Genomic DNA, 25,075 nt, shown 5'->3' with positions numbered 1-25,075 from the left:
GTGAATGTAAGGGTTAAACTGGCATGATAACATTTCGTGCCACAGAACTGTTAACCGGACAACCAATAATTCCGTTTATCTTACGGTGAATGTCTCCGATCGATAAGCAAGGTAAGTTAACCTAGGCCTAGGGCCTAGGTCTAAGTTGCATATATAGCGTGCTTCAGTTCGGTATTTGTAACTTCAAAAAGTATAAGGGATCCTGTCTCTTTTGAACTGAAAGTTAGACTTAATAGTAAGTAACAGATGGACTAAGTAAGGCTACTCCTTTCAAATTAACAAATTAATGATATTTATAGCCTTATACTCATATAATGTCGACTTTGGCGTAAGTATTTCCAATATTGACACCTGTAGGGCCCATGTGATTTGTGAAGTTACAGAAACATACAGTGTTTGTGTTGGTCCAAGTGAGCATTGGCTAAGCCTACTGTAGATGAAGTTACCGTATATACAGTAGGTCTAGCCTAGTACCAGCATGTGATCATTGGTGTAATGTGACTTTGAATATAGCAAGTCATCCGATGTCTAACCATTACAAGTAGGTCAAAGGGGGAATATTTGGGGTGCGACTATGAATGAATGTGTGTGACTGTTTGTTAGACATGGCCTGGGTGTCATGAACAAATTGTGCTTATGTGGAAATGAGGGTGTAAAATAAATGGCAGTTGTTCTGAGGAACTTGCATCCATGTTGTAAAAATTTAAATTAACATTGTTTTACATCAAGCTTGTAGATAGGTATATATCTCAAAAAAACTATAAGTCAATGAGCATTCCATGTGCACAGCACTTGGTTGAACTTCATACTTGGTAAGTGAACCACCTTTGTGAATACAAGAATCATATATCATTTTGTGGAGGTCAAGGGTCATTTTCAAGTATAAAGATAATAACTCAAACAGCGTGCAGTGGTTGAACTTCATACTGGGCACATATGTGAGTCCACCTTTTTGAGTACAAGATTGGTATGATTTTTGTGGAGTCACAGCTTTGTGTCTTTTAATGCTAGAGTCTGTTGCAGTAATATCAAGTTTTACACTTGCTGATGACAAGGTCCCTGAAAAGTGTTAGTTTGATGATCTATTAAGAGTTTCGTTACTGTGAAGGTTATTAAAGGCGCCTTGATATGGCTCCCAAATATGCTAGAAAAGTCAGCTAATGGTCACATATGATGAAACCTCAAGAACTTTAATAACTCAATATAGCAACAATTATCCACAAAGTAATCAATTGTGCAGTTAATTCATTCATAACTTTCAACAAAATGACAAATACCCGAAAATGTAATGAGTGATGAGGAATGTGACACTTTGCAACAAAATGGTAAACGATTATTTATCAAATCATTTTAACCATTTCAACAATTTGTACAAAACATTTGGTATATTAAAGTTGATCATGTAAATCTCATAAATCCATCATTATTTACAACAACTGATGAACTACAATTGACATTTATTAGCAAGTCATCATTTAAAAATTTGCAACAAATATGATAAATTGAACACTTAATTAATCTGATCAACCACAACATTTGGCAACAAAATGATTCATTACGCTCCCATCAGAGTATCATAATTTCAATAGTTTGCAGCGAAGTTGCACCTAAACTCTTTAACATTTTGTTTGCAAACGTTCGCATTATATATGGGTTTATTTGCTGCCCAATACCTACAACCTTCAAGGAAATTATTCACGTGGAGAATAGCATTGTTCTCAGTCATTTGATATGTATACTGTACTGTTTTTTCTTGTAGTTCCTTAGGTTAGGCATCCTTCTGTCTACAGTTTTATTTATGCGTGGCGTGATTGCAATTGCATCATTCAGGGTATCTCCCTTTTCGTGAATCATTTCGCAATACGGTTCGTCAGACTATGAGGGAATAATTGGGGTGTAATAGCAGCATGGTGATGGAATGAATGGAGTGGGGTGAAATAGCAACATGGTGATGGAGTGAATAGGAATTGGGAGAATAACAGCATGATAATGGTTTGAATGGGGTGGGGTGTAATAGCAGAATGGTGATGGAGTGAATGGGGTGTGGGAGAATAACAGCATGGTGATGTATTGATAGGGTGGGGTGGGGTGTAATAGCAGAATGGTGATGGAGTGAATGGGGTGTGGGAGAATAACAGCATGGTGATGTATTAATGGGGTGTGGGAGAAATAGCAGCATTGTTATTGATTTTATGGGATTGGGTGTAATAGCAGCATTGTGATGGCGTGAATGGTGTGGTTTGAAAGCGTTCATATCCTGTAGTGTAGAGTACAGTGTCCACTGTAATACGGCATCAATTTACGGAACGAACACATAGAAATATATACGAACACCTCTCAATGTATAGTTTCCATAGACTTAGAGGGATAAATTCTTTATAATCTTGTTAAAGTTATGTGATATAAATGCAGCGTAAGAGGCAAAGCGTGATCCGGCCACAAAATAAAACAGAGGTATGTGAGGTCTGCAGAACTCAAGACTGTGGGAAAACAACTCTATGAACCTAATGACTCCCTGCTTTCATAAGACCAAAAAGACCTTTCATAAGACCTTTCATGACTTCTTTACTATTGACAGCGCCATACATAGTCACCACACTAGAAGTGCCGGTCAAGCACACCACAACTTATGTAATGCAACATTCGGTACGTTAAGTTTAAAGTATCCTGCTATGAGGACATGGAATTCTGTAACTGCTGCTATAAAATCTAAACCAAAACACTAAAAAAAGAATTAATTTCTCAGTATTGATACATTGTTTATATTGTATGTTATTAGTTATTCCTTATGAAGACATTAATTATATTTTCATTTATGTGTATATGTATTTTTTTTCCTTCTTTCTTGGGAGTCCTTTACCTTGTTAAGCCTGAATTGGCTTTTTAGAGGACTTCCTTCCACATGTATATATTTATTATCTGTGGAAAATCAAATAAATCAAATCAAATCAAATCAAAAAGAGAATGTCAAGCATAACACTATATTAACGATAATAACCAGCTATACATGCCAATGAAAACTTAGCTTGCATTTTATTTGCATAGTAAAAGTAAAAAAATCTTTTACACTACTACATCAGTTTGGGAGGTGCTGAATTTTGTCTAATAATATGGTTCCTTTGTACAAAACTTTAACTGCTATAATGCTGTACTACATTACGTACTGTACATGTATCTGTGCACTTGCATAATTTTGGGACCATTTTGTTAGCATTTTGTGATGTGATCATTAGGGTTGGGCGATATTTGCTTTTTAATGTCACGATAAATAGTTCAAAAATTATCGCGATATTTCGATAATTACGATAATTTTTTCTACACACTAAAAACAACTGCCGATTTCCCACCGGTGTTTTCGCGCAGCAAACACACGGAGCATAATGGTGTGGGGTTCAGGGCCCGCCTTAGAGCCCCGTTGGGGTCAAGGGGTGGAACCCCTTGTGGGGGTCCAGGGGCGAAGGCCCCCGGAAAAGTTAAGTATTTTTTCGTGTCTGGCGATAAAAAATTCGCAATTGAGGATTCAAAATACTGACTAACTTTATGAATTTAAATTGTCACGAAACTGATGAAAGTTTTAAAATGACAAGTTAGAGTAGCTATATTATGTGATAAAATGAAAAGAGAATTAATCTGTCTTACAATCTTTATAAAGTTTAACTTACAAAACTGTCGATATTATGAAACAAACTACGTGCGGCAAAGCCCCGTTTCTAGACTGCCTAACAATCAGTTTACAACTGCAGTGTTTAACCGTACTTAAATATCACGGTAGGCTACAATGTGCTTCAAATTTTCTCAGGTACCTTGCAAAACAACCTCCCTGTCTAACACCTGGTTGTTAACATTTTTGGCACGGTTCCAAAAAACTTTTCATGGAGTAAACTTTTTTGGCTCCACTCTAGAATTAATTAGGTCAGTCAGTAAAGGATCCGTAAAGTTATATGCGAAATATTATCTTAGACGTTCAAGGAAAGTAGGTCAATATCCCCGTAACAATAAGGTAAGTAAAACACACCTCAAGCCAACCGACTCCTCCGCATGAACAAAACAATCTATTCCCCATGATACACGAGGCACAGTCTATACCATACAGACATACTGAAGCACGATATCAAGGCCCCAATAGCTACAGTATGGCCATCTTTATGAAAGTAAACCTTGTAATTCCATGTTTTAGGCCACCAGGCGTGATTAACTTAATGCTAAATATTGTTTCCATGTCCTTGTAGAAATCGTCAACTTCGCAAAATACAATTAGTTGTGTTTTTGTTGTTACGTGAGATCCGTAACCGACGAAGTGGTTAGGCTATTTACTATACACTTAACTATGGTAGGATATTATTATTTATTTTTTTTGTGTGGAAATTCTAGAAAATACTTTCTTTCTCCCGCTTTACACCAGATGTGGTCTTCTGGTTTATTCATAAATGGGTGTACTAGAGCCTTGTTTACATGACACTTGTTGTGTTTAGCACGATATGCCAGTTTCGCATGATTTTTTTGGAAAGTATTTTGCTCGATCTTTCGTAAAATTAGAAAGGTTTACCAACTTACTTTTCTTACACAATTGGTAATTTCTCTACTGATTTTCAGAGTTTTGTTCTCTATTCAGTCAATGTTGTAAGAACGGGTTTTTACGAAGTTCAAAAGTCAGTAAATGAAGTTGATAAAATATTTCTTTTCAACTTTCTTAACCATGGAATGCTAGAATAACATTTACACATAAAACGGAGAATTTTTTTTCTACATCTATTTCAAATTTCTTTCACAAGAAATTATCGTCATTTGTTCAATCCTCAAAAAATATCGTCTTGAAAAAAAATTATCGCGATAATAATAATTTTCGATATATCGCCCAACCCTAGTGATCATACCAACTAACTATTCTCTTGCTTTCTGATAAGCACACTACCTTGAACAGTTTCATGGCATGCATTGACCTTACAAAGAATCCTCAATCCTGTGAACAAAGACCCAAGGGTATAATACAACGGAAGGTATTGTAGGTGTAACCACTCTGTGGTTAGAGTGGAAAGTTGGTTTACTGTGACCAATCTGCAACTTTTCTTATTATCTTTACTAAACTAACAAACCATTGCTAAGTTTACTAGTTTATAATCCATCACAGTAACTACATGTTAATTTGTAACCACTGTGCCATAAACTACTGCATTTGTTAAATACAATGACTTTCAAGAGATAAACTTAATACTGCTATAACAGAGAAGAGCATTTTCCCATCATCTTCCCCTTACCCTTGGTTCACCTTTACAATATCTTATCTAGTAGCACAGACAGGAGGTCCTCCTACATCACACTTCCCAGAAAGATTACTAACAGTTTCCATAAATTTACAAACCATCAACATAATAATTTACTTTTCCAACTTCTTATGTCCCAGTAGATCACTTAAGTACACTTTGACCTCCACAGTAACTTTCTACAACAGAAACAACACTACACCTGTCTGTGCACCTAATGTCAGATCTCTACCAAGAATAACAATTTATTTCTCTTCCAAGAAAGTAACCTGCAGTGATGTCATTCCCCAATGATGTCATAGTGTGGTCATTTCTTAGTTTATAGGTAAAACCTCTGTATAGTGAAAAAGATAAATATGTGGGTAGAGTAACTTCCTGTGCCATTCTATGTAATCCATTGTCTAAGAGTGTATAAGATGTCACTTTCACCAATTGTATTGACTGATTCAACAACCTGCAGGAGCCATGCTTCACGCTGCTGGTCGTCAGGCCTGTTCCCCTTCCCCTTCCCCTGACACACTCATTGTATTCAGTAGTACATATCTTACTGTATGAAGATCTAATCTACCCTGTTTAATTCAACTATTTGTTTGTGTCCTTAGTTCATGTTCACACATGCTGTGACACTACACTACAACTGATCTACCTATGGACAGAGGATTAAAAAAGGGGGTGCGGGGGGGGGGGGGTGGGGGTGGGATAGAACAGGGAGTTTGCTCTGTCTCAAGGTTACCATTCTAGATAAAGGCATGTCTGTATTGCTATCTAGATATTATAACACTAAGATATCACAGATGATATAATCTAGGGAAGGACTGTACATAGGACTGTACATAGTTGTTTTCTTTTCTTTTGTACCGGGGATCATGTGATGTGCAGATCATATTAATGTGCATGCAGATGTATGTTTGGCGTCTGTTGTGTAGAGAGTTATGTACAGTACTATGGAGGTTATGTACACTGCATTGTACTGTATAATGGTTGAACTTGTACTGGGACTTGAAAAGATGGGTAAAGAGGATAATAATGTCAGGTGTAGGCCCTGTAGGGGCTAGCATATGGAACGATTATGAACTGCCATGTTGGTAATCTTTCTGGGAAGTGTGATTTACCATATGAGGGAGGACTCATTACAGTCTCTACAAATAACAACATGTGATTGTAAATGTGGTAGAAATGAAGAAGCATTCTGTTTATTAAGTATGTATATGCTCTGACATAAATAGACTTATATATATATATATATATATATATATATATATATATATATATATATATATATATAAATATATCATTGTATATATATAGAAGACTATTTTTTTGATAGTTGATTTATTTTGCATCCAGAGATGTTGAAATACTGTACACCCACGCACCTTGAAATTTGTTTTAGTGTTTGGAACCATCCTTGGTAGTGTACCAGGAGGGAGTTATCTAAGCTGATCTATAGTTGTGCTTAAACATTGCTCCTGTATTGTACACAGTGACCTTAGACAAAGGCCAAGTGATAAATGAACCTTAAAGGTAAACAGCTATTTAATCTAGAACAATCTGATATGTTTAACTAACTTCTACCCAATCTCAGAATTTTATCTTATATGTAGTTGTTGAAAAGAAAATATAATTTTCAAAATGGAATTGGTTTTGATGACTGTAGAAAACAGGTACAAATGGAAGGGCTTTGAAAGTATCTCCTGTCCATTACGTACAGTAGTTTAAGTGACCTAAATATAAATCAGCAGTTGATTGTTGTTCAGTAGGTGTATTAATTACTGTCTCCTTCATGAGGGCATGCCCTTTAAAAGGATATTTTCAGTTATTCCTCTGAGAGTTGAAACAACACCAAATTCAGAACACTTTTTAAGCTACTTTTCCTGGAGTTTTCAAATAAATCATTTTCTTGTTGACCACAGGTCGGGGTCAGACTGTGGTGCCCTAGTTTACTTTATATAAGTTGACCTTAGAAATGCTACTGAATCCAGGTATTAGAAAGAAAGAGAGAGAGCTCTATAAAATTGATCAAAAAGAGTGACAATGTATATATTGAGAGAGTATATGGGGTTATAATCATATGTCAGTCTGTCTGTGACCTAGTGATTAAGGTCATTAAAATTGGATATCTTTGTTTGTAAAAATAGTCACTTGATCTGGGTTGGATCAAGTTACTGAGCTGCTTTGTACCCTTATCAGAGCATGGAGCTATCGGCATGGAGGTAAAAACAGAGCTATCGGTAATAGCACCATGATCAGAGGAAATCACTTTGGAGTGAGTCTATTTAAATGATCTCTGGAAAGTATGACAAAATATTTGTAAAAAAGAGAATCTTAAAGGCATTGAAGACCCAAACCGTGTGCGGCCATCTGAAAAAGTTAACTTTCTGTTGCTTGCAAGTGACGTTTTGTTTGTGTTGCTACAAAATGCAGACAGTAATGAAACGTGATACCTTGTTATCTTTAGCTGGACCTGAGATGTCCATCACTGTATGGTTTGTACACTGTGCTGTTGGTATTGACCACAGCTGTTACTGACTGTACACTAGTGTCTAATAATTACCGACGGTAGTAAGCTGTGTGTCTATTTTCTGGGATCGATGGTGGTGTCTAACACTTCTGTTACATCTCATTAGAAACTAGGTCAGAATACCGGCATTAGACGTTTCTTTTTGCGCGAGTCTTCACACCCTTTAAATTATATAGTTTGCAAGACTATAACATTCAGTGGATCTTTCTTATAATCTTATGTGACTATGAACAGCTACAAAGGATTATTTTTTTCAATATTAATGATATCCCTTTATAATTACATGTTAATAGAAGCATTGCTTAATGATTGATAAATTATGATTTTGTTTTCTCTTTTATGGTTCCTCAGATATCATCTGTCTCCTCCACTCATCCAGAAAATACTGAAAATGAGTTATACAACCTATAGCCAAAACGCTAAGGTAAGCAGCTCGTTGCTGGTTTGTATTAATGCAGGACAAAAACAGCCAAAATATGTATTTCATTTTCAGGAAGGATAGGGGGTTGTTTTATGCATGTTTTATGGGTCTTAGTTTGATATGGTACTAGAATCCAATTTCTAATAGTGTGGCTAGACAAAGACTAATTTTCAGCGGTGAACAAAACTGAAGGAATGTTACTTGATTCTTGTTTGGTTTCTTGTCTCATTAGTACTAAATAGGATAAAGTGTCTGGGCAAGAAGGGTTTTCAGTACTTAGTTACTCCAAAATCATTATTTTAATTTTATTTTGTGGAGTAAATTTGCTATCAGGTTTGTAAAACTTGCCAAAACTTGAGCACCAAACAGCACCTGTAAAGTTTTTGAGATTATTTATGTCTGCGCTTTTTGAGAACTTTGTTGTATGACAGTCTTTACTGCAATAATTATGAAAGATAAAAGCCGGTAAATATTACTGCATTAATTAATTGCTTGTAAATTTAAAGATGGCGTTTATTAAAAAAGTGGGAAAGGTGCATCCCCTTTTCTGGCAAGAAAGAGAGAGAGCTAAAGGTAATTTAACTTTGTATTAAACTGAATCGGTAATTGCAAACCATTTTGCTCGCATATTTCTTCTGATTGCCTACTGTGAGGAATTTGACTCACAAGACTAAAAACAAAACTCAATTGGCTTAAATATATTTAGTTCTCTCCTACCCATTTATCCATCTATTGTGAACTACTGCCCTCTATGACACTTCCTTTTTGTCTTTATCTTTCTTAGACCAGGGAGTCAACTTCCCAGCCTCACCAGAAGGTGAAGGTAATCAACAATGTCGCCATCAGTCAAGATGGAGCGTCGGGTGGTGAAGTGACGCCAATGATAGGCAGATCAGGTTTCGCAAAGGATGTAAGTAGTTGTTGGGGTTGGCAAATCTTTTCTGAACTAGTTTTAAAAGTTCCACCAATTTTTCATGCATGCTGCTATCACGGTGCTGTGTAGGTTAGACTTTTGATGTGGGGTGGAGAGAGGGGTGCAAGAGAAGGTACAGTGTGACCAGGGTAACAACCAGTATTAAATACACCAAGCAGGGTCATGTGCTGCTATAATAACAAGTATGTGGCACAGATGCCAACATGTGGGCCATTACATCACAGAATTAAGTAAAACATTTTCTCCCAATTTCCGAGTTCTGTTGCATCTCTATGGTTACGTCCTTTACAAGGGGTAAGAACTTAAAACAAGTTGAACTCTTGTTAATATGGGCACAAGAAAAATTCTACACCCTATCTGTGTTTGCCAAATAATGTCTTGATCTTTAGCACCTTTCCTGAAATGTGGTCTGTACTGATGTTACACAGTATTGTTATAACATGGTCTTTCTCCCTTTAAGGAGTTATACAGTAGTGTTAGCCTTTCAAGAGACAGCTATATTACATAGGTGTTGATATTAAAGCCATCCAAACATCACCAAAGGTAAACTGGGCACCTCCGTAGTATTTTCTCCACACATATTGTCTCATTCTTGGTGTTAACTTTGGCCTAGGTACGCGTGGATACCACTTACAATGTTGGTAGGCATAGGCATAGGTCGGTAGGCATATATATAAGTAGGTCTGATAGTTATAGTAACATGGTAAACATAATGTTATGTGGAGAGGAGAGAACATATATGTTATTATCTACAAAATTAGGGGTGGGGGGGATAGCAGAGTCTTTGAAAACTTATCTCTTTATGAAGCATTATGTAAGTAAATTGATTTACTCTCATGAGGAATTGAATGTGATTAAGAAAGAGCATTTTACTGCAAACATTGAATATGGTTATTAAAGACTTCCTGAAAACCAGGTACCGCAAAGTTGGCGCAAACAGTGAGGCATTTTTTTTTTTTTTGACTAGAGAATCACATTGAGATTACAGAACTTTCAATGAATTACTCTGAATTTCTCTCCTTTCTATCCCTTCAGGCGGATCCAAAGCTCATTGAAGATTTCATAAAAGGAGCCAAGAATCCAGTAATGGCATTGCATGAATTTTCACAAGTTCAAAGACTAAAAATTCAGTTTAAGGAATGCAATGCCTCCCAGGGAGGCTACTATACAAGCGACTTTGGTTGCAAAGCTATCGTGAACGGCATCGAGTACCAGCCCGGTAATTATCACTCCACTGACCCCTTTTTTACATCTTTAGAGGGAAAATGTCCTTTTCTCTTCCATATTAGTGGCAGACTGCCTACTGTACCACTGGCAATATCCCATTAAAACGTGACCGCTGTTTGTAACAAGTTATAATACTCTAAACGACACGATCCGCAATAACAAGATGTTGGAAAATTTTATGACTAAGTTTTTTGGGCTGATTTTTTAGTCAACTGCAGTTTTCACGGCTGGACTAAACTGGTTAAAAATTTTGTGGAATTTTTCATATTTTTCATTTTTTTTTTTTGGGGGGAGTTTGGAATACAGCTATATTGTGAAATGATGTTGATGAAATATAACCATCTGTCTTTGTCTCACAACACAGGAAAAGGAAAAACCAAGAAAGAGGCCAAGTCAGATGCAGCCAGGATTGCTTTCTCCAGTCTCCTGGGGTTAGAGCAACGTGACCTGAAAACTTCAGGACAGACCTACAGTTACCACCAGCAATATGATCCTTACACCCCTACACAGGAAATGGAACCTCCTCCTCAGGCTGGGTTTACCTCTGGCAGCCACTTTCAGCTCGGCTTTGATACTGCAGCCCCAAAACTGACATCTAAGGATGTGTGGAATATTCCTGACCATGGAACGTATGCAGCTTACCAAGAAGAGCAACAACAGCAACCACAACAACAACATCAACCACAACAACAACATCAACCACAACAGCAATATCGACATCACCCACAACAGCAATACCAACAGCAGCAACAACGACAACCGCCAGGTAACGGAAGACAGACTGAACTTTGAAAGTTGGCATTGTTGGCCCCAAATTTTGTTGTCTAGATATTCTTATGTTTGACTAATATTCTTTCCTAGATACTTTGGCTTTCCAAGGCTGCCTTTCAATTACAGATCAGGCCCCAGCTCTGTATCAGGCCCCATGCTCGGTGTTAAAATCCTGCTCAGTTGATTTTGAACCTCCGCATGCATGCAACAGCCCCACGATCCAAAATCAGACCCATTTTCAGTATCAGACCTCATGCTCCGTATCAGACTCCATGCTCCGTATCAGGCCCCATGGTCAGTATCAGACCCCATGCTCAGTATCAGACCCCATGCTCAGTATCAGACCCCATGTTTCGTATCACACTCCATGCTCAGTATCACACCCCATGCTCAATATCAGACCCCATGCTCAGTATCAGACCCAATGCTCCGTATCAGACCCCATACTCCCCCCGGGCATGGGGATAATAAGGGGGCCTGGTTAATATGAGATGAATAATTTTCCTTCTAATTGGCTAATTTTGATACTTCCTGGGCCCCACACTGGCCCCTGATGTTGCTGTCACAGGGTGCATTTGAAAGTCTTGATGGTGTTGATCAGAAGGTGCATTTATGTTTCTTGATGGTGTTGATCAGAGGTTGCATTTGTTTTTCTCGATAGTGTAGATCAGAATACACATCAGCTGTTTTATTTCAATTAGAAGTTATTTGGGTCATTTTCACGTTGTGTCATGGTGTCCAAATAAAACAAGAAACTGTGATTGAATTCATGAATTGACTAGATATTATTCATTAACAGACTGCAAATGTACATATCACTTGAGTGGTAATTTCTTAGGACAGACCTTAATAACATGAATCTCATTGATTGCAGCTCTGTAAGCCCCACATGACTCTGAATATTGACTCCTTCAAGAGTTACTGTCCATGTTATTTACTGAAGTTATTCTTGTGATATAATATCGTGGTAGGTAAATTTTTTCTTCCCCCTTCACATTCCTTGCTTTCTGATTTAGCTGCGTGGGCTACCAGTAGAACCGAAGATGAAGAATACATACACAAGGTACCACAGCCTCAACCTCTTATACGACCAGCCTCTGAAGAAGAGTTTCCCTCCTTAAAGACAAACCCTGCCCCTGCTATCAAAAGTGCCTGGGGCAAGGGACCCCCTAAAATAATCAGTAGCAAACCCTCACAGCCTAGTAACTACCAACAACAGCAGTACCCACCAAATCACCAAACGCCTACTGAATTTCTGCAGCACAGGGCCCAGACTCAGCGTCACACCTACGGGGCCGTCCCACGTCAACCCTTTCCCCCACAGTATGGACCACAGGGTGATGGAACGTACTATGGCCAGACGAGAAGCCCAACTCAGAGCCCACCAAGAGGGCCCTCTCAGGCCCTGCCGTCTCGGGCCGCTCAGGGAGGCCAGCAGAGTCCTCGCTATGAACAGTCTGGGGCAGAGGCCACACTGAATGCCGATTGGGCTAACAGGATTCAAGAAGTGGCCCACAGTATACCGGCCATCCAGACAGCTTTCCCGGGTTCAGAAGATATACTGAAAAATGAAAGCTTTGCCGCCTTCCTGGTATCTCAGAGTAAGTCTTTGTTTAACAGGGAACATAATTTTGAAATTTATCGCACAAAAATATTTGTATCTATTGTACAGAGGTTATATACTCTTTATGAATAGGTTTAAAATAAGAAACACACAAAATCTACTCCATCAGGCCTGCTTTGTTTTTTGGCTGAAAACTTCTCGTGGGTAATATATTTTGTAGCAAATTTAGCGAGGGTCTGTAGACTGTATGACATTACAGGTGATGTCTAAAGCAAAACAGGTGAGTGAGTAGTGTTAGGTTTTTGTAAAAGTTGTGACAAGGATGGTAGAAAGATGTTTATATGAAATGTTACGGACACTTCAGTGATGATTTTGATAATATGACAGTAAGTTTGTGTTTACTTTGTTAGATGGAGAGTACCAATTAGTAAGTGTGGGGACGGGAGGAGGTGTGATCAGTCCGTCAAGAATCACTACCGATGGGCGGTGCCTGGTGGACTCATCAGGTCTGACAGTAGCAAGGAGGAGCTTCCAGAGGTAAGGTTGTATGTTTGAGAGAAAAGTGGGTAAAATAGGTAAAGAATGTTAGGGCGGGAGAGTGTTGAGGGAGAAGGAGCAGGTTGGGGGAGAAGGAGCGGGTCGAGGGAGAAGGAGCGGGTTGGGGGAGAAGGAGCAGGTTGGGGAGAGGGAGAGGGTTGTGGAGGAGGGTGAGTGTTGTGGGAGAGGGAGGTTTGTGGGAGGGAGAGGATTGTGAGGTTGGGGAGGGTTGTGGGGGAGGAGAGGGTTGCAGGGAATGGAGAGGGAGATGGTTGTGGGGAGGGAGAGGGTTGTGTGGGAGGGAGAGGGTTATGGGGGGAGGGAGAGGGTTGGGGGAGGAAGAGGGTTGTGAGAAGGAGCAGGGTGTATGGGCTGGAGAGGGTCGTGGGGGGGCGGAGTGAGGGTTGTGGGGAGGGAGAGGGTTGTGGGGGGGAAGAGTGTTGTGGGAAGGGGAAAGGGGCTGTACTGGAGTATTGTTCATATTAGAGCAGGTACCCTAACCATGCTGATCAATGTGTCTATTTAATGTTGGCATAATTTAAAATTGCATATATCACAGTGGCAGTATTTGACTGCTGTACTAAGGTCTAAGCAGAAAAAAATATATAGCCTTTATATCAGAGAAATTTACTGGGAAGGCCTAATTATAGTGGTTGTGGTGTTTTTTTTATACCAACTCACTATAAGACTTCCCCACCATCATACATTCATTATTTGCTTTTTCAGATACCTGTACAGAGAACTGAAGCATTTCTTGGACGGCCAGCCGTCCATATTTATAAAATCTCAGTCTTTCATTATATCGTTGAGGGAGGGCGTCAAGTTCCACTTGTATATGAATGCTGCCCCAAAAGGAGATGCTTCTCGATTTCTTTCGCCGTAAGTTAACTCTTCTGTCCTCCCTGAGCCTTCACAACCTAATATCTTGCCACGCAATATACTTGAATATTAAACGTGAATGTCAAACAAAAATTTTTAATAGTATGCTATGTCACAGCAAATGTTTGAAAACCTTAGATAGTTTTCCACTGTTCAAGCTGACTACCTATTCTTAGCCCTAGCCTAAGTTTACAAGGTTTTTCATAGGAAATGCTTTTAAATTGAGCATAACATTTTGCACATAATGTTGTTCACAAAATATTTTCACAAAAAGAAAATTACTTTTTAAATACAACAGCTGATAATCTTTGAGGCAGACAATTATGCTTCATCTGAGAGAGTAAATGTTAAATTTGCTTATCGCCTAATACTAGGCCAGCAACACTTGCAAATTTGAGGTTTCGTAGGCATTGCCTAATTTGATTTAATAACGGCTGGATGCAAAATTGTGTTTTAAAAGTGATTATACTGATCACCAGCTTGTTTGCACCACTTTGACAGAAACGAAATGCCTTATGTGATATTATGGGATAGAACCCCAGTAACACCTGTAGAGGGTACCGGTATGTTGTACTGTGATATTATGGGATGGACCCCCTGTAGTGGGTACCAGTATGTTGTACTGTGATATTATGGGATAGACCCCCTGTAGTGGGTACCAGTACATTGTACTGTGATATTATGGGATGGACCCCCTGTAGTGGATACCAGTATGTTGTACTGTTATATTATGGGATGGACCCCCTGTAGTGGGTACCAGTACATTGTACTGTGATATTATGGGAGGGACCCCCTGTACAGTGTACCAGTAGGTTGTACTGTGATATTATGGGATGGACCCCCTGTATGCCTGTAGAGTGTACCGGTACATATATCGTATTTTAGAAAAACATAAATCTGTTTCTTCTTCCTTTTGAAGGGCTTGCCTTCCTGATCTCATCCAAATGCTACAAATCTTCTACAAATTAGGAATACGTCAGGTGTATGTAACGTATTTGACGTGTTAGGTTTATATGGTCTGTTTTCTACTTCTTGATGTCGTCCATTTTGTTTCTTTTGAAGGGATGACGATACCGAGCTGATTTCTGAGAGAGATCTGTTGTTTATAACAGAAGGTCATCATTACCCAGACATGGCAATAGATTCATCTAATGGCTGTCTGACAACTCTCAGTAACACAGGTAAGCATGCATATCAACCCATGACCCACCCCTTCCCCTTTTGTGATCTTTCCTTCAAATATACACCTGGCCTGATATTTATCTGTGCACTTGTTTTGTAATTCTGACCGAGGACTTGAACAAAAGAATTGCAGGTCCTAAAGAATCCCATGTCCTCAAAAGAATTCTATTGTTATGGGTATTGTTAAGGTTAGGGTATGTGGATTTGAACAATGCAAAAAACAATGGGGTCTTGGGTCTGAATGTAAAACTCACCTGTGTGTGTGCGTGTGTGCATTTGTTTTTTATTCTGACCGAGGACTTGAACAAAAGACTTCCAGGTCCTTGGTTGTGATTTCTAAAGAATCACCACGTCCTCGCAAGAATTCTATTGTATGGGGTATTGTTAAGGTTAGGGTACATGGATTTGAACAACGAAAAAACAATGGGGTCCCGGGTCTAAATGTAAAATACACCTGTGTGTGTGTGAGTAATGTTACAATAACCCAGGTTTTCTACTACAGTATTATGTATTTGACATCATTGCTATGAAGTATCTATCTCTCTGTGTTTTTATTGGATCTCTGCTGCATATTGACAAACTGATTTTTGTGTTTGCTTTCACAGGTGACATCCAGGAAGTCTATGCTAAACCAGCAGCTGCAACATTTCAGGAGATCAGGCAACAAGTGAGTGTTCTATGTTGTCATGGCAACACTGTGTAACCATGGCAATGTCCCTGTAGGCAACCTTTTGTGTTTATAAGGCCTTGCTAGGTAAAGCAAAGTGTGATCGAACCATTCTAATAACATCTGAGTTGTGTTTAATAGGACTTGCATATTGTTTTTGTGCTGCTTTAATATAAAATGATACTGTGAATGTGTCCAAACAGTGAAACAGAGAAAATAAGTTTAAAGGAGCAGTCATGATTTGATCAATCTTCAAGAAATCATTGCTTTAGGAAGCCATACCCGAGGATGACAGTGTTGGAATAAGAATCGTACGCTCTACTCCTATGACAGAATTTTTTCAAGATGATTGATGAATTATAGAAAGTATTAGCAAACGAATACAAGCATCTTTATATTGTATTGTTCATATATTTGCAAGACTGATATTGTTATCATAAAAAGACCTCCAAAGTAACATGAGTGACACCAATGTTTTCTGTACTGTTTGATCATAAACAATAACTTTCAGACATTTGCCATATCATCATTGTATATAGGGGATTCAATCCATATGTCCTGCTTTGAAGTCACATTTTTCTAAAAGTCGTGTTTTCATGAAACATAATGAAAGATGCTTACACTATGGTAGAGGTCATTAACCATTCAGAAAGCTGATATCCTACCACACCTGTTCGGAGCTACGTTTACTCCCAACAGATATCCATGAAATATTGATTTATTGGAGTTAAGGCATGGCAGAGATAACAAAAAAAAATTAAAACATAAAAATGGTCTCTTTCAACAGTTGGTTAAAAGCAGCTTTTAATTAATTATTATTTTTTTTTAATATATTTGCACATTTCTGTCTTTTCTTCCTCTGCCAGGGAGTTGCCAAGGTGATGACGGGGAGTGATAAGCTGATGAGATGGAACTGCATCGGTATCCAGGGGGCGCTGCTCGGACACATAATAGAACCCTTATATATATCAACTTTGGTGCTAGGTATGCAGAGTTTATTGTAATACGACACATGCTATTCTGTTGTGGTTACCAAATACACCAGTAAATTAACTCATTTGTTTTATTTCAAGCAAGTGATATCGTTAGGAGTGTTTGTTGTTTGAAAATGTTTCAAGTATTTTGAGTTGGTTACTAACAGCCTTGCTTTTTCTCTAGTGTCGTTCATATGTTAACCTTCCTACTGAAATGTTTTGTATTAGCCCTGTTCAAACATATAAGAAATAAATTTGAAATAGAAAAATTGAAACTGGCCTGGCCCATAAGTTCAACAAGTGAGAGAGATTTGTGAAATATTTACCAATCTGCATAAATGTATGTACCAGAGTAGTGTTTATTAGAGTAGTGTTAATTAGAGTAGTGTCATTTAGAGGAGAAATCACCCATATCAGCATCTTCCCTTTCAAGTGTGGTATCCTCATTTAAGTTTAAAAAGCAAAAGGTTTTCAAAATATTGTGTGTTTGAAAGCAACCACAATGTGAGACAGTGGGTGACTATTAATATTTGATTCCTTCCTCAAGGATCTGGATTCCATCACGGACAATTGAGTAGAGCCATCGCAGCCCGAGTCGACAAGGCTATTTTTGTGAACATTGCCAACTTCTACTTGAATTTCCCAAAGATGGGTAGAACCAGCCGACGTGTACCCGTAGAACCAAGTAAACAACCCAAGCTGAGCTTGAACTGGTCTCTAGGGGACAAATCGTATGAAGTCGTCGAATCGGACTCTGGCAGGATAACGGACAGGTTTGTAGAAGACCATTTCATTAGCTTTGATAGTGCCAGGGTTTTTACAAGTTTGGTTTCTGTTTTATAGTGATGTGTTTGAGTCTTGTTTCATGATTGCATTGTTTACTCGTCGGCAATACTTGTTAATTTCACGGCAGGAATATGAACAGAGAAAACACAAGCCTCGATTGTAGAGTCCCTGCGTAAGATTTTCCCCGACCAATGTTTGGAGCATTTTATTCCACCTGCTACTCCTATAACACTTGAGTTAATAATAAATGCTGTCGGTTAGCTTCGTTTCAAAACATTAAAGGCATATAAGACTCGCCCCAACCACGTGCGGCCATACGAAAAAGACAAACTTCCTGTTGCTTACAAGTGACGTTTTGTTTGTGTCGCTACAAAATGCAGACAGTAATGAAACATAATACCTTGTTATCTTTAGCTGGACCTGAGATGTCCATCGCTGTTTCGTTTATACAGTGCTGTGGGTATTGACAGCAGCTGTATGTACTGACTGTACACTTGTGTCTAATTACCGAGGGTAGCAAGCTGTATGTGTATTTTCTGGGATCGATGGTGGTGTCTAACACTTCTGTTACACCTCATTCGAAACTAGGTCAGATTACCGGCATTAGACGTTTCTTTTTGCGCGAGTCTTCACACCCTTTAACACTGGACGTACCGAAGAGAGGCACAATAGAGGAGAAGAGGTGAAGATATTGTTTAGGAAGTATCGCTGTCACTATGTTCTGTGCCAGTGTGTCGAGAGAGTAAAGTAACAGGATAATATTTCTTAAACGCTTATCTTTTCAGCTCACCATTCAAGAGCGGTGCCACCAAGGCCAGCCGGATCTGTAAAGCAGCTTTCTTTAGTAGGTTCCGTGGTATGTGCAACAAAGTCAATAGGCCAGACCTACTGGAACATGAAACTTACATGGATTTGAAGGTTTGTACGGGTCTCCTTAATAACCTCTGACAGATCAAACAGACCTTTCTTACTTTGGGGGGTGGGGGATGAGCGATGGGTAAGAGTGGGATAGAGGTAGGGCATACAGTGAGGTGGGTAGTTGATGGGAGAATATGTTGTGTGGACACAGTACCAAGGTGAGGTGTTAAAGATAAAATAAAAATCCTGAAAGAATTACTATAACCTAGCTGTAAGTAGTTTGTCCTACTTGATATGATGAGGTGAGATTGTCAGTGGTCAGGAAATATGCTCGTTTTAGTGTCTGGACATTGCTTGAAACCTTTTGGAGTGTGAATGGAAAGCGAGTAACTTAACCCATAGGCATACCTGTGTACAACTGCTATCTAGTTTGAATAATGCCTCGTTTGTGTTCTTGTTTACAGTTGCAGAACAGAAACTACAACAGTGCCAAGAGAATGCTTCTACGACATCTGGACATCAAAGGATACGGCCAGTGGTCAAAATTGCCCAACGAGATGGGCAGTTTTAGCAAGTAATATCTGGCATGAAATGGAATAGATTTCTGAACCATGCAAAAATCCTGCGAGACATAGGAAACTTGGCTGATCGTGTTACATTAATGCTGTTTCATTTATAATAATTAATAATTAATTAACTTATAGTTAATTAATTAATAATTATTAACATTCATTAATGATATGAGATTCCTTTCAAATGAATATTTCTGCAGTCTTCTGTACAAATGAAATGAAATATTTCTCATCACATCAGAAACATGAATTAGTTGGTAACTAGGGACAAACTGCTTCAGACCTGAAACTTATATGCAAAATAGGTCATGCAAAGAACAATTGGTACAATTATCAAAGGCTTAGTAAAACTCTATGCGGTACTTCAGACCACTTGTTATAGTATGATATCATATGTTATGCACTTGTTATAATATGTTATGCACTTGTTATAATATGGATAGTTCTGAACCTTTCTCAAAAAATAAAGAGGAACAGGAAGCTCAAAGATTTTACTAAAGTACCGCAGGTGCAAAAAAGAATTGATCTCAACTGTGTTCATTGGTTTAATATGCAAATGGTTTTAAGCCTATACAAAGTGTCCATATAAGTTTTGTAAATTAACAGGTTTTGTCAAATTGTTGACTGCTGATGGTAAACTTTTACAACAAAGCATAGTCTACTTTTTCAGTATATTGCTGTGTGGCATGAGAAAGGTCATTTGTTTTTACAGCCTGTTTTCCCTCAATATTAAATATTCTTTAATGTATGTCATCATGTTAGTTTCTTAGATTAATGTCACTAAGTCTTGGGGTATTAATTTCACCAAGAAAACCAACCAAATAGGTGTATTTAAGCCTTGCCTAGTTTACATATAAGAATCCGTCCTGAAGCTGTTTGTTCATTACCTCTGTAAGGGACAATTACCAGGTACTTTGATCTGCACTCACGAGCAGGTGAAAACACCGGGTAATCTTGCATACAGAGTTCCAAGGCTATTGCACTTGTGGCATTTTCACCAAATGAAATACTTGTTTTAGAAAACACAATTTGAGGTGTGTCAGAATTATTTAATTTGGTTTGAAACTTTAGATCATTTAGCAAACGAGCCATTCTTTAATATTTGAACATATTACTAGTGATCAGCCATCAGCTCATGTTACCACCTTGCTACTAAAACTCACAGCAAGAGTATGTTAATAGACGAGTGCCCTTATATTCATTTTGTGTGCTATTTGAAGGTCTCATTGGATGGACATTACTGTATCAAGAAGATCTTTGCAGCTACAACCAAGTGAATGCTGCTGCCTTTCAGAAAATGTATGAACTACAAGTTTATTGTGTGCTTTATTATTTACCTTTTCAAACTGCTTGGAATTTATCATCAAATTTTCCTTCTCAGTGGTGAGTGGTTTCTGCAGATTTAGCATTCCTTTAATGGTCTGATGGAGGAGTAAATTTAGTTATAGCTTTTGAAAACAGGATACAGGCAAAACATTTTTAACTGTGTTGCAACTTTTGGTGTGGAATGGTGGGGGGGGGGGAGGGCAGAGTGGGGGATTGGAGGTGGCGAAGATGAGATGGGATGGGGAAGAGAGGGGAAGTAGGGTGGGGAAGTTGAGGTTGTGAAAAGGAAAATCAGATCAGTATTGCTAAATATTAGCTCTGAAAGGTCATATGTATTCTCTGCTAATTTCAGCATGCCACAGCTACTTTATTTCAGGTTTTAAGCCATGTTATAGATATGTCTTGAAAGGTCAGTGGAATAGGTCTGCAAGAGAGAGTAGCTCAGGGATTTGCTGCTACAAATTGTGTAAACCAAGTTCATAATTATTTGAGCATATGTTATAATAATAATAATGGACAGACACTTTGTATAGCTCCGGTATCTGCCCGAAGGTGCTCATGGCACTTTGCAGAAAAAAGGTTACATAAATTAAATTTGGAACAGGTAAGTTTTTAGATTTATCTTGAAGGTTCGAAGGCTGTTGACAAGTATCACATTATAATATATTTAGAAGTAATTTAGAGACCTTTAAGGCAAACGTGTTGTAAAGTAAACTAAATATTTTTTGTTTTTGTTTATATGCCTCAAACTTTGCTTTTGCTTAAAAGTACCAGTTTAAGTGCTGTTTTCCTTGCCTCTTTGTAATAAATTTGGTCTTTTGTATCCAATATTGCTGTTTAGTTTTCATTTAGTTTCGTTAGGCATGCAATTTTCCTATGCAGTCAAGTTAGGCGTGTGTGTGTGCATGTGAAAATCCTAGCTTGTAAACATGTCATCTCAAAATGTGGAAATGGGGTTAGATTTCATATTTGACCTGACATCCCTATAACGTGTGTGTACGAGATGCAAATTGTATTTGGTGGAATCAGAGGTCCTTCGAAGTAAGTAGGTGGCAAAGTATAAAACGTTTGAAAGCAACACCACAAGAAAGAGTAACATGGACATTGAATTGTATTTTTGTTTTGATTTTGTCAATTTCTGGGAATCTTACTAAAGCTGGAGTTATATTCAAACCTGAAATTTTACTGGTCGAATGAAGGCTGCATTGTTGACATTTTCGTTGAGTACGTTCGTTAGAAAGTAACAAATACTTTTGATTTTAACCATTTTCCCACACAGATACCTCTCCAACACTGTGGTCTCATTCCCCTTTATATGAAATAAAGCATGAGTAGTCAAGGTAAATGAATTGCATTTACTATTGTGAATGTTTAGTATCTATTCTTCAAATTTAATGCCAAAGTTGTGTTTCATTCATCCAGTTCGTGCTATGTGCAATCTGTAGTATCCTGAAACACTAGAAGGTAACTGTTGAAACAGAATAAGGTATGAAATATTTGCAAAGACAGTTTTAAATCAAAGTTGTAAAAGGCTGTAACTATTTGCGAAATGTTTTGTCCACACTGTGCAGATCTAAAGAAAAAGGAAAATTTTCATGATTTTTACAAAATAAATGAAAAGTTATGCCTCCCGTTCTATTTCAAGACAATTTGCATGAACTGTTCAAGTGGATGGTGTGCAGCTTTAAAGGGTGTGAAGACTCGCGCAAAAAGAAACGCCTAATGCCTGTAATCTGACCTAGTTTCGAATGAGGTGTAACAGAAGTGTTAAACACCACCATCGATCCCAGAAAATACACACAGCTTGCTACCGTCGGTAATTAGACACTAGTGTACAGTCAGTACATATAGCTGTGGTCAATACCCACAGCACAGTGTAAAAACAATACAGTGATGGACATCTCATGTCCAGCTAAAGATAACAAGGTATCACGTTTCATTACTGTACTGTCTGCATTTTGTAGCGACCCGAACAAAACGTCACTTGCAAGCAACGGAAAGCTAACTGTTTCAGATGGCCGCACGCGGTTCAGGGCGAGTCTTCAATGCCTTTAACCACAACGTGCCCGATCTGTCAAACTACGCAATAAGAATTATTTGCGGGTGGCATTTTAAGAATTCCCCACTGTGTCTCACACATCTGTCTCAGTCCCTTGATCCGTTCCCCTTCCCACTTCCCCTTCCTCCTCCCCAATGAAACAAACAAAGAACTTGAAACAAAGAACAATCAGTAAGAAAAGGCATAATCATTCATCCAGGGGTATAAAACAACTATTTTCTTCAACAATGGATGAATCTGAATATAAGACTATAATAGGACTTCATCAAAATCATATGTAACTTTCAAAGTAACTTTGATCAACTTAAAACAAATTATAAAACGTAAATACTGGTGTTTCTTCATACTAAGCACAAAAGTTTGAAAATCTACAAAAGAATAAATGTGGTGCTTGATGGCATTTGTGCTCTACAAGTATCTAACCTTGTGTCAAGAAAGTATGTACATTAAACAGACTCACAGGTCTAAAATAACAGGTGAAAAACAATTCTTTAAATATTACAAAATACTGGCAAAATATACTGTAAAAATACCTCACTCGCCTCCCACTCCCAACCCTTCCCTTAATGTGTCTGAAGCCCACAAACAGCCATAATACAACAGATGTGACGTTGGTGTAGATATATATTGTGTTAAGAGATTTACTATTATGAAAAACTCTAATACATTTAAACTAGGCTGAGAATGATGTATTTCTGTCTTTGAAATGGAAATTTGATAAGCCTCTATTGGATATTTTGTGTAACATTATTAATCAAGTATATTACACCCTGCTGCTTGAACAAAGTAAACAAGACTGCTAGCACAGTAAATGGTCTTACCAGAGAGTTACAATCATTTTCAAAAGTACTCTTGACGATCGCCTTGGATGTATGTAGATTTTATTCCCCTGTCCTTTCCCAACCTCCATCCCGTTTCCCTCCTCTACCCTCTCCAAACCTCACTTCACCTACCCCACCTCACACCCCTCGCCCCCCCCCCCCCCCCAATTCCATCCAAGTGTTTACTGACGTACATATAATAAAGATTCCAATATATTGAGGAAACATCACTACTTCACAAAATTGTGTAACCTGCCACAATGACACCATGTAGGAAGACAATGACTTAGTTTTATGGATATTAACAGATTAAAATTCAGGCAAGTTTTCTATAGCGAAATCGATACTAAAATAATTATATCGGACGGGAAAAGTACCAACGGCCACCATACAAGTTCCAGACTTGCCAATCTGTCTTTGCAAGACTATCAGTTTTCAGACACTTGACTTTTTCTCTTCTACACAAACACAAGACAAAGATCCATGTCATATCTGTTATTATGTGTTTTCCATCAAATTTCCAGCTTTTCTGGGGAGGGTTAAAAATTAAACTTTTGGGAGGCAAAAGTGAGAAATATGTGTCTTGTGGATGCAAAATTTTATCTGTTAAATATTTACCTCTTTTAACATCCAAAGCATAAAAAGTATTTCTAATTTATTGCTTAAGTACAAAGCAACTGTGAACCACAATTTTTAGATAAAAAGCTGTTACACTATTATGGATAATTTTAAAATTTCATAGTTTGTTGGGGGAAGTAAATATATAATTTAGAGGGTTGTGCAAAGAACATATGATTTATGATTGAACAGTAAATGCTCAGTGGCGCCTTCTATCTTACGATGATCTTGCTTCAACGCCAACCTTTGTTGCTTGGAAAATCTTCCAAATTTTCTTCTATTTTGATATAACATATAAATATCAGTTTCGGTGGGATATTTCATACCTTGGAAGACAACATTTACACTACAACCTTTATATTTGTATAGAACTTATGTGAAGAATGATCATATTCCCAACCTGCCACCCCCACCTCCACCCCACCTCCTTCCCCACCTTCAACCCAAGTTATCGAGAGCCAGGTTGGGCTCCTGCACAATGTCACCAGGTCCTGTTTGCACTCATCTCAAAACATAAGAATACACAGTTCTTTAACCCATAGTTTCTCAGGCCCCTCCATATCTTACTGGCCCCCTAATTTACCCGGGGCCTGGGAAAATATCCCGCTGACCTCTTTTTGTCAGGCTTGCTTGCCCCCCCTCCCTCTCTCCTCCCCCAGCATGTAAGCAGCATAATAAAAGCATAAAATATTATTACTAAAAAACCAAAGAGAATAATCTTTTATTATAACTCTAACTAACATTGCAGTACTGTGTGTAAGCTTCAGACCTGAGTATGTTACAACTTTATATTGCACTGTTATAGATTAGATAATTATTTTTGTCACAAATTTGCAAACTTGAACAGAGACTTAAACAGAAGTAGACTTGTAGAATATATATCCATCTCCACATTTTAGTTTATATCTTAATTGCCTTAGTACAAAATAGTCTCTTAAAAATACAATGTTGTCATAAATACGTTGCACAAAAACCCTTTTTAAATACGACAGAATAATTTATACCCATAACTTTCATCGTGGCAGTTTTACTGATCGGCAGACATAAACACCGAAAAATGTGTTTAGATTTCTTGTTTTGTTCATAGGACTGCTTGA

General features: G+C 38.1%; 1 protein-coding gene across 2 annotated transcripts; it reads left to right on the top strand.

Annotated features, from left to right (window-relative positions):
- Positions 1-21,308, top strand: LOC139981318 (uncharacterized). 2 transcript variants are annotated; one of them, XM_071993645.1, is made up of 14 exons: positions 4-111; positions 8,134-8,206; positions 8,988-9,113; positions 10,173-10,356; positions 10,729-11,130; positions 12,152-12,736; positions 13,110-13,236; positions 13,963-14,115; positions 15,178-15,296; positions 15,903-15,964; positions 16,831-16,948; positions 17,486-17,711; positions 18,510-18,642; positions 19,047-21,308. In XM_071993645.1, the coding sequence occupies exons 2-14, from the start codon at positions 8,174-8,176 to the stop codon at positions 19,158-19,160; spliced, it is 2,382 nt and encodes a 793-aa protein (XP_071849746.1). In that variant the 5' UTR covers positions 4-111; positions 8,134-8,173; the 3' UTR covers positions 19,161-21,308. The 2 variants fall into 2 exon arrangements, with proteins under 2 accessions (XP_071849747.1, XP_071849746.1); XM_071993646.1 differs by lacking the exon at positions 13,963-14,115 and having other exon boundaries at positions 1-111.
- The last annotated feature ends 3,767 nt before the right edge of the window (positions 21,309-25,075 follow it).

This window comes from Apostichopus japonicus, chromosome 15 (genome assembly GCF_037975245.1).
Source record: "Apostichopus japonicus isolate 1M-3 chromosome 15, ASM3797524v1, whole genome shotgun sequence".
NCBI classification, from domain to species: domain Eukaryota; kingdom Metazoa; phylum Echinodermata; class Holothuroidea; order Aspidochirotida; family Stichopodidae; genus Apostichopus; species Apostichopus japonicus.
Note: the sequence above shows the minus strand (reverse complement) of the source record. Positions and strands in the feature narration are given on the sequence as shown.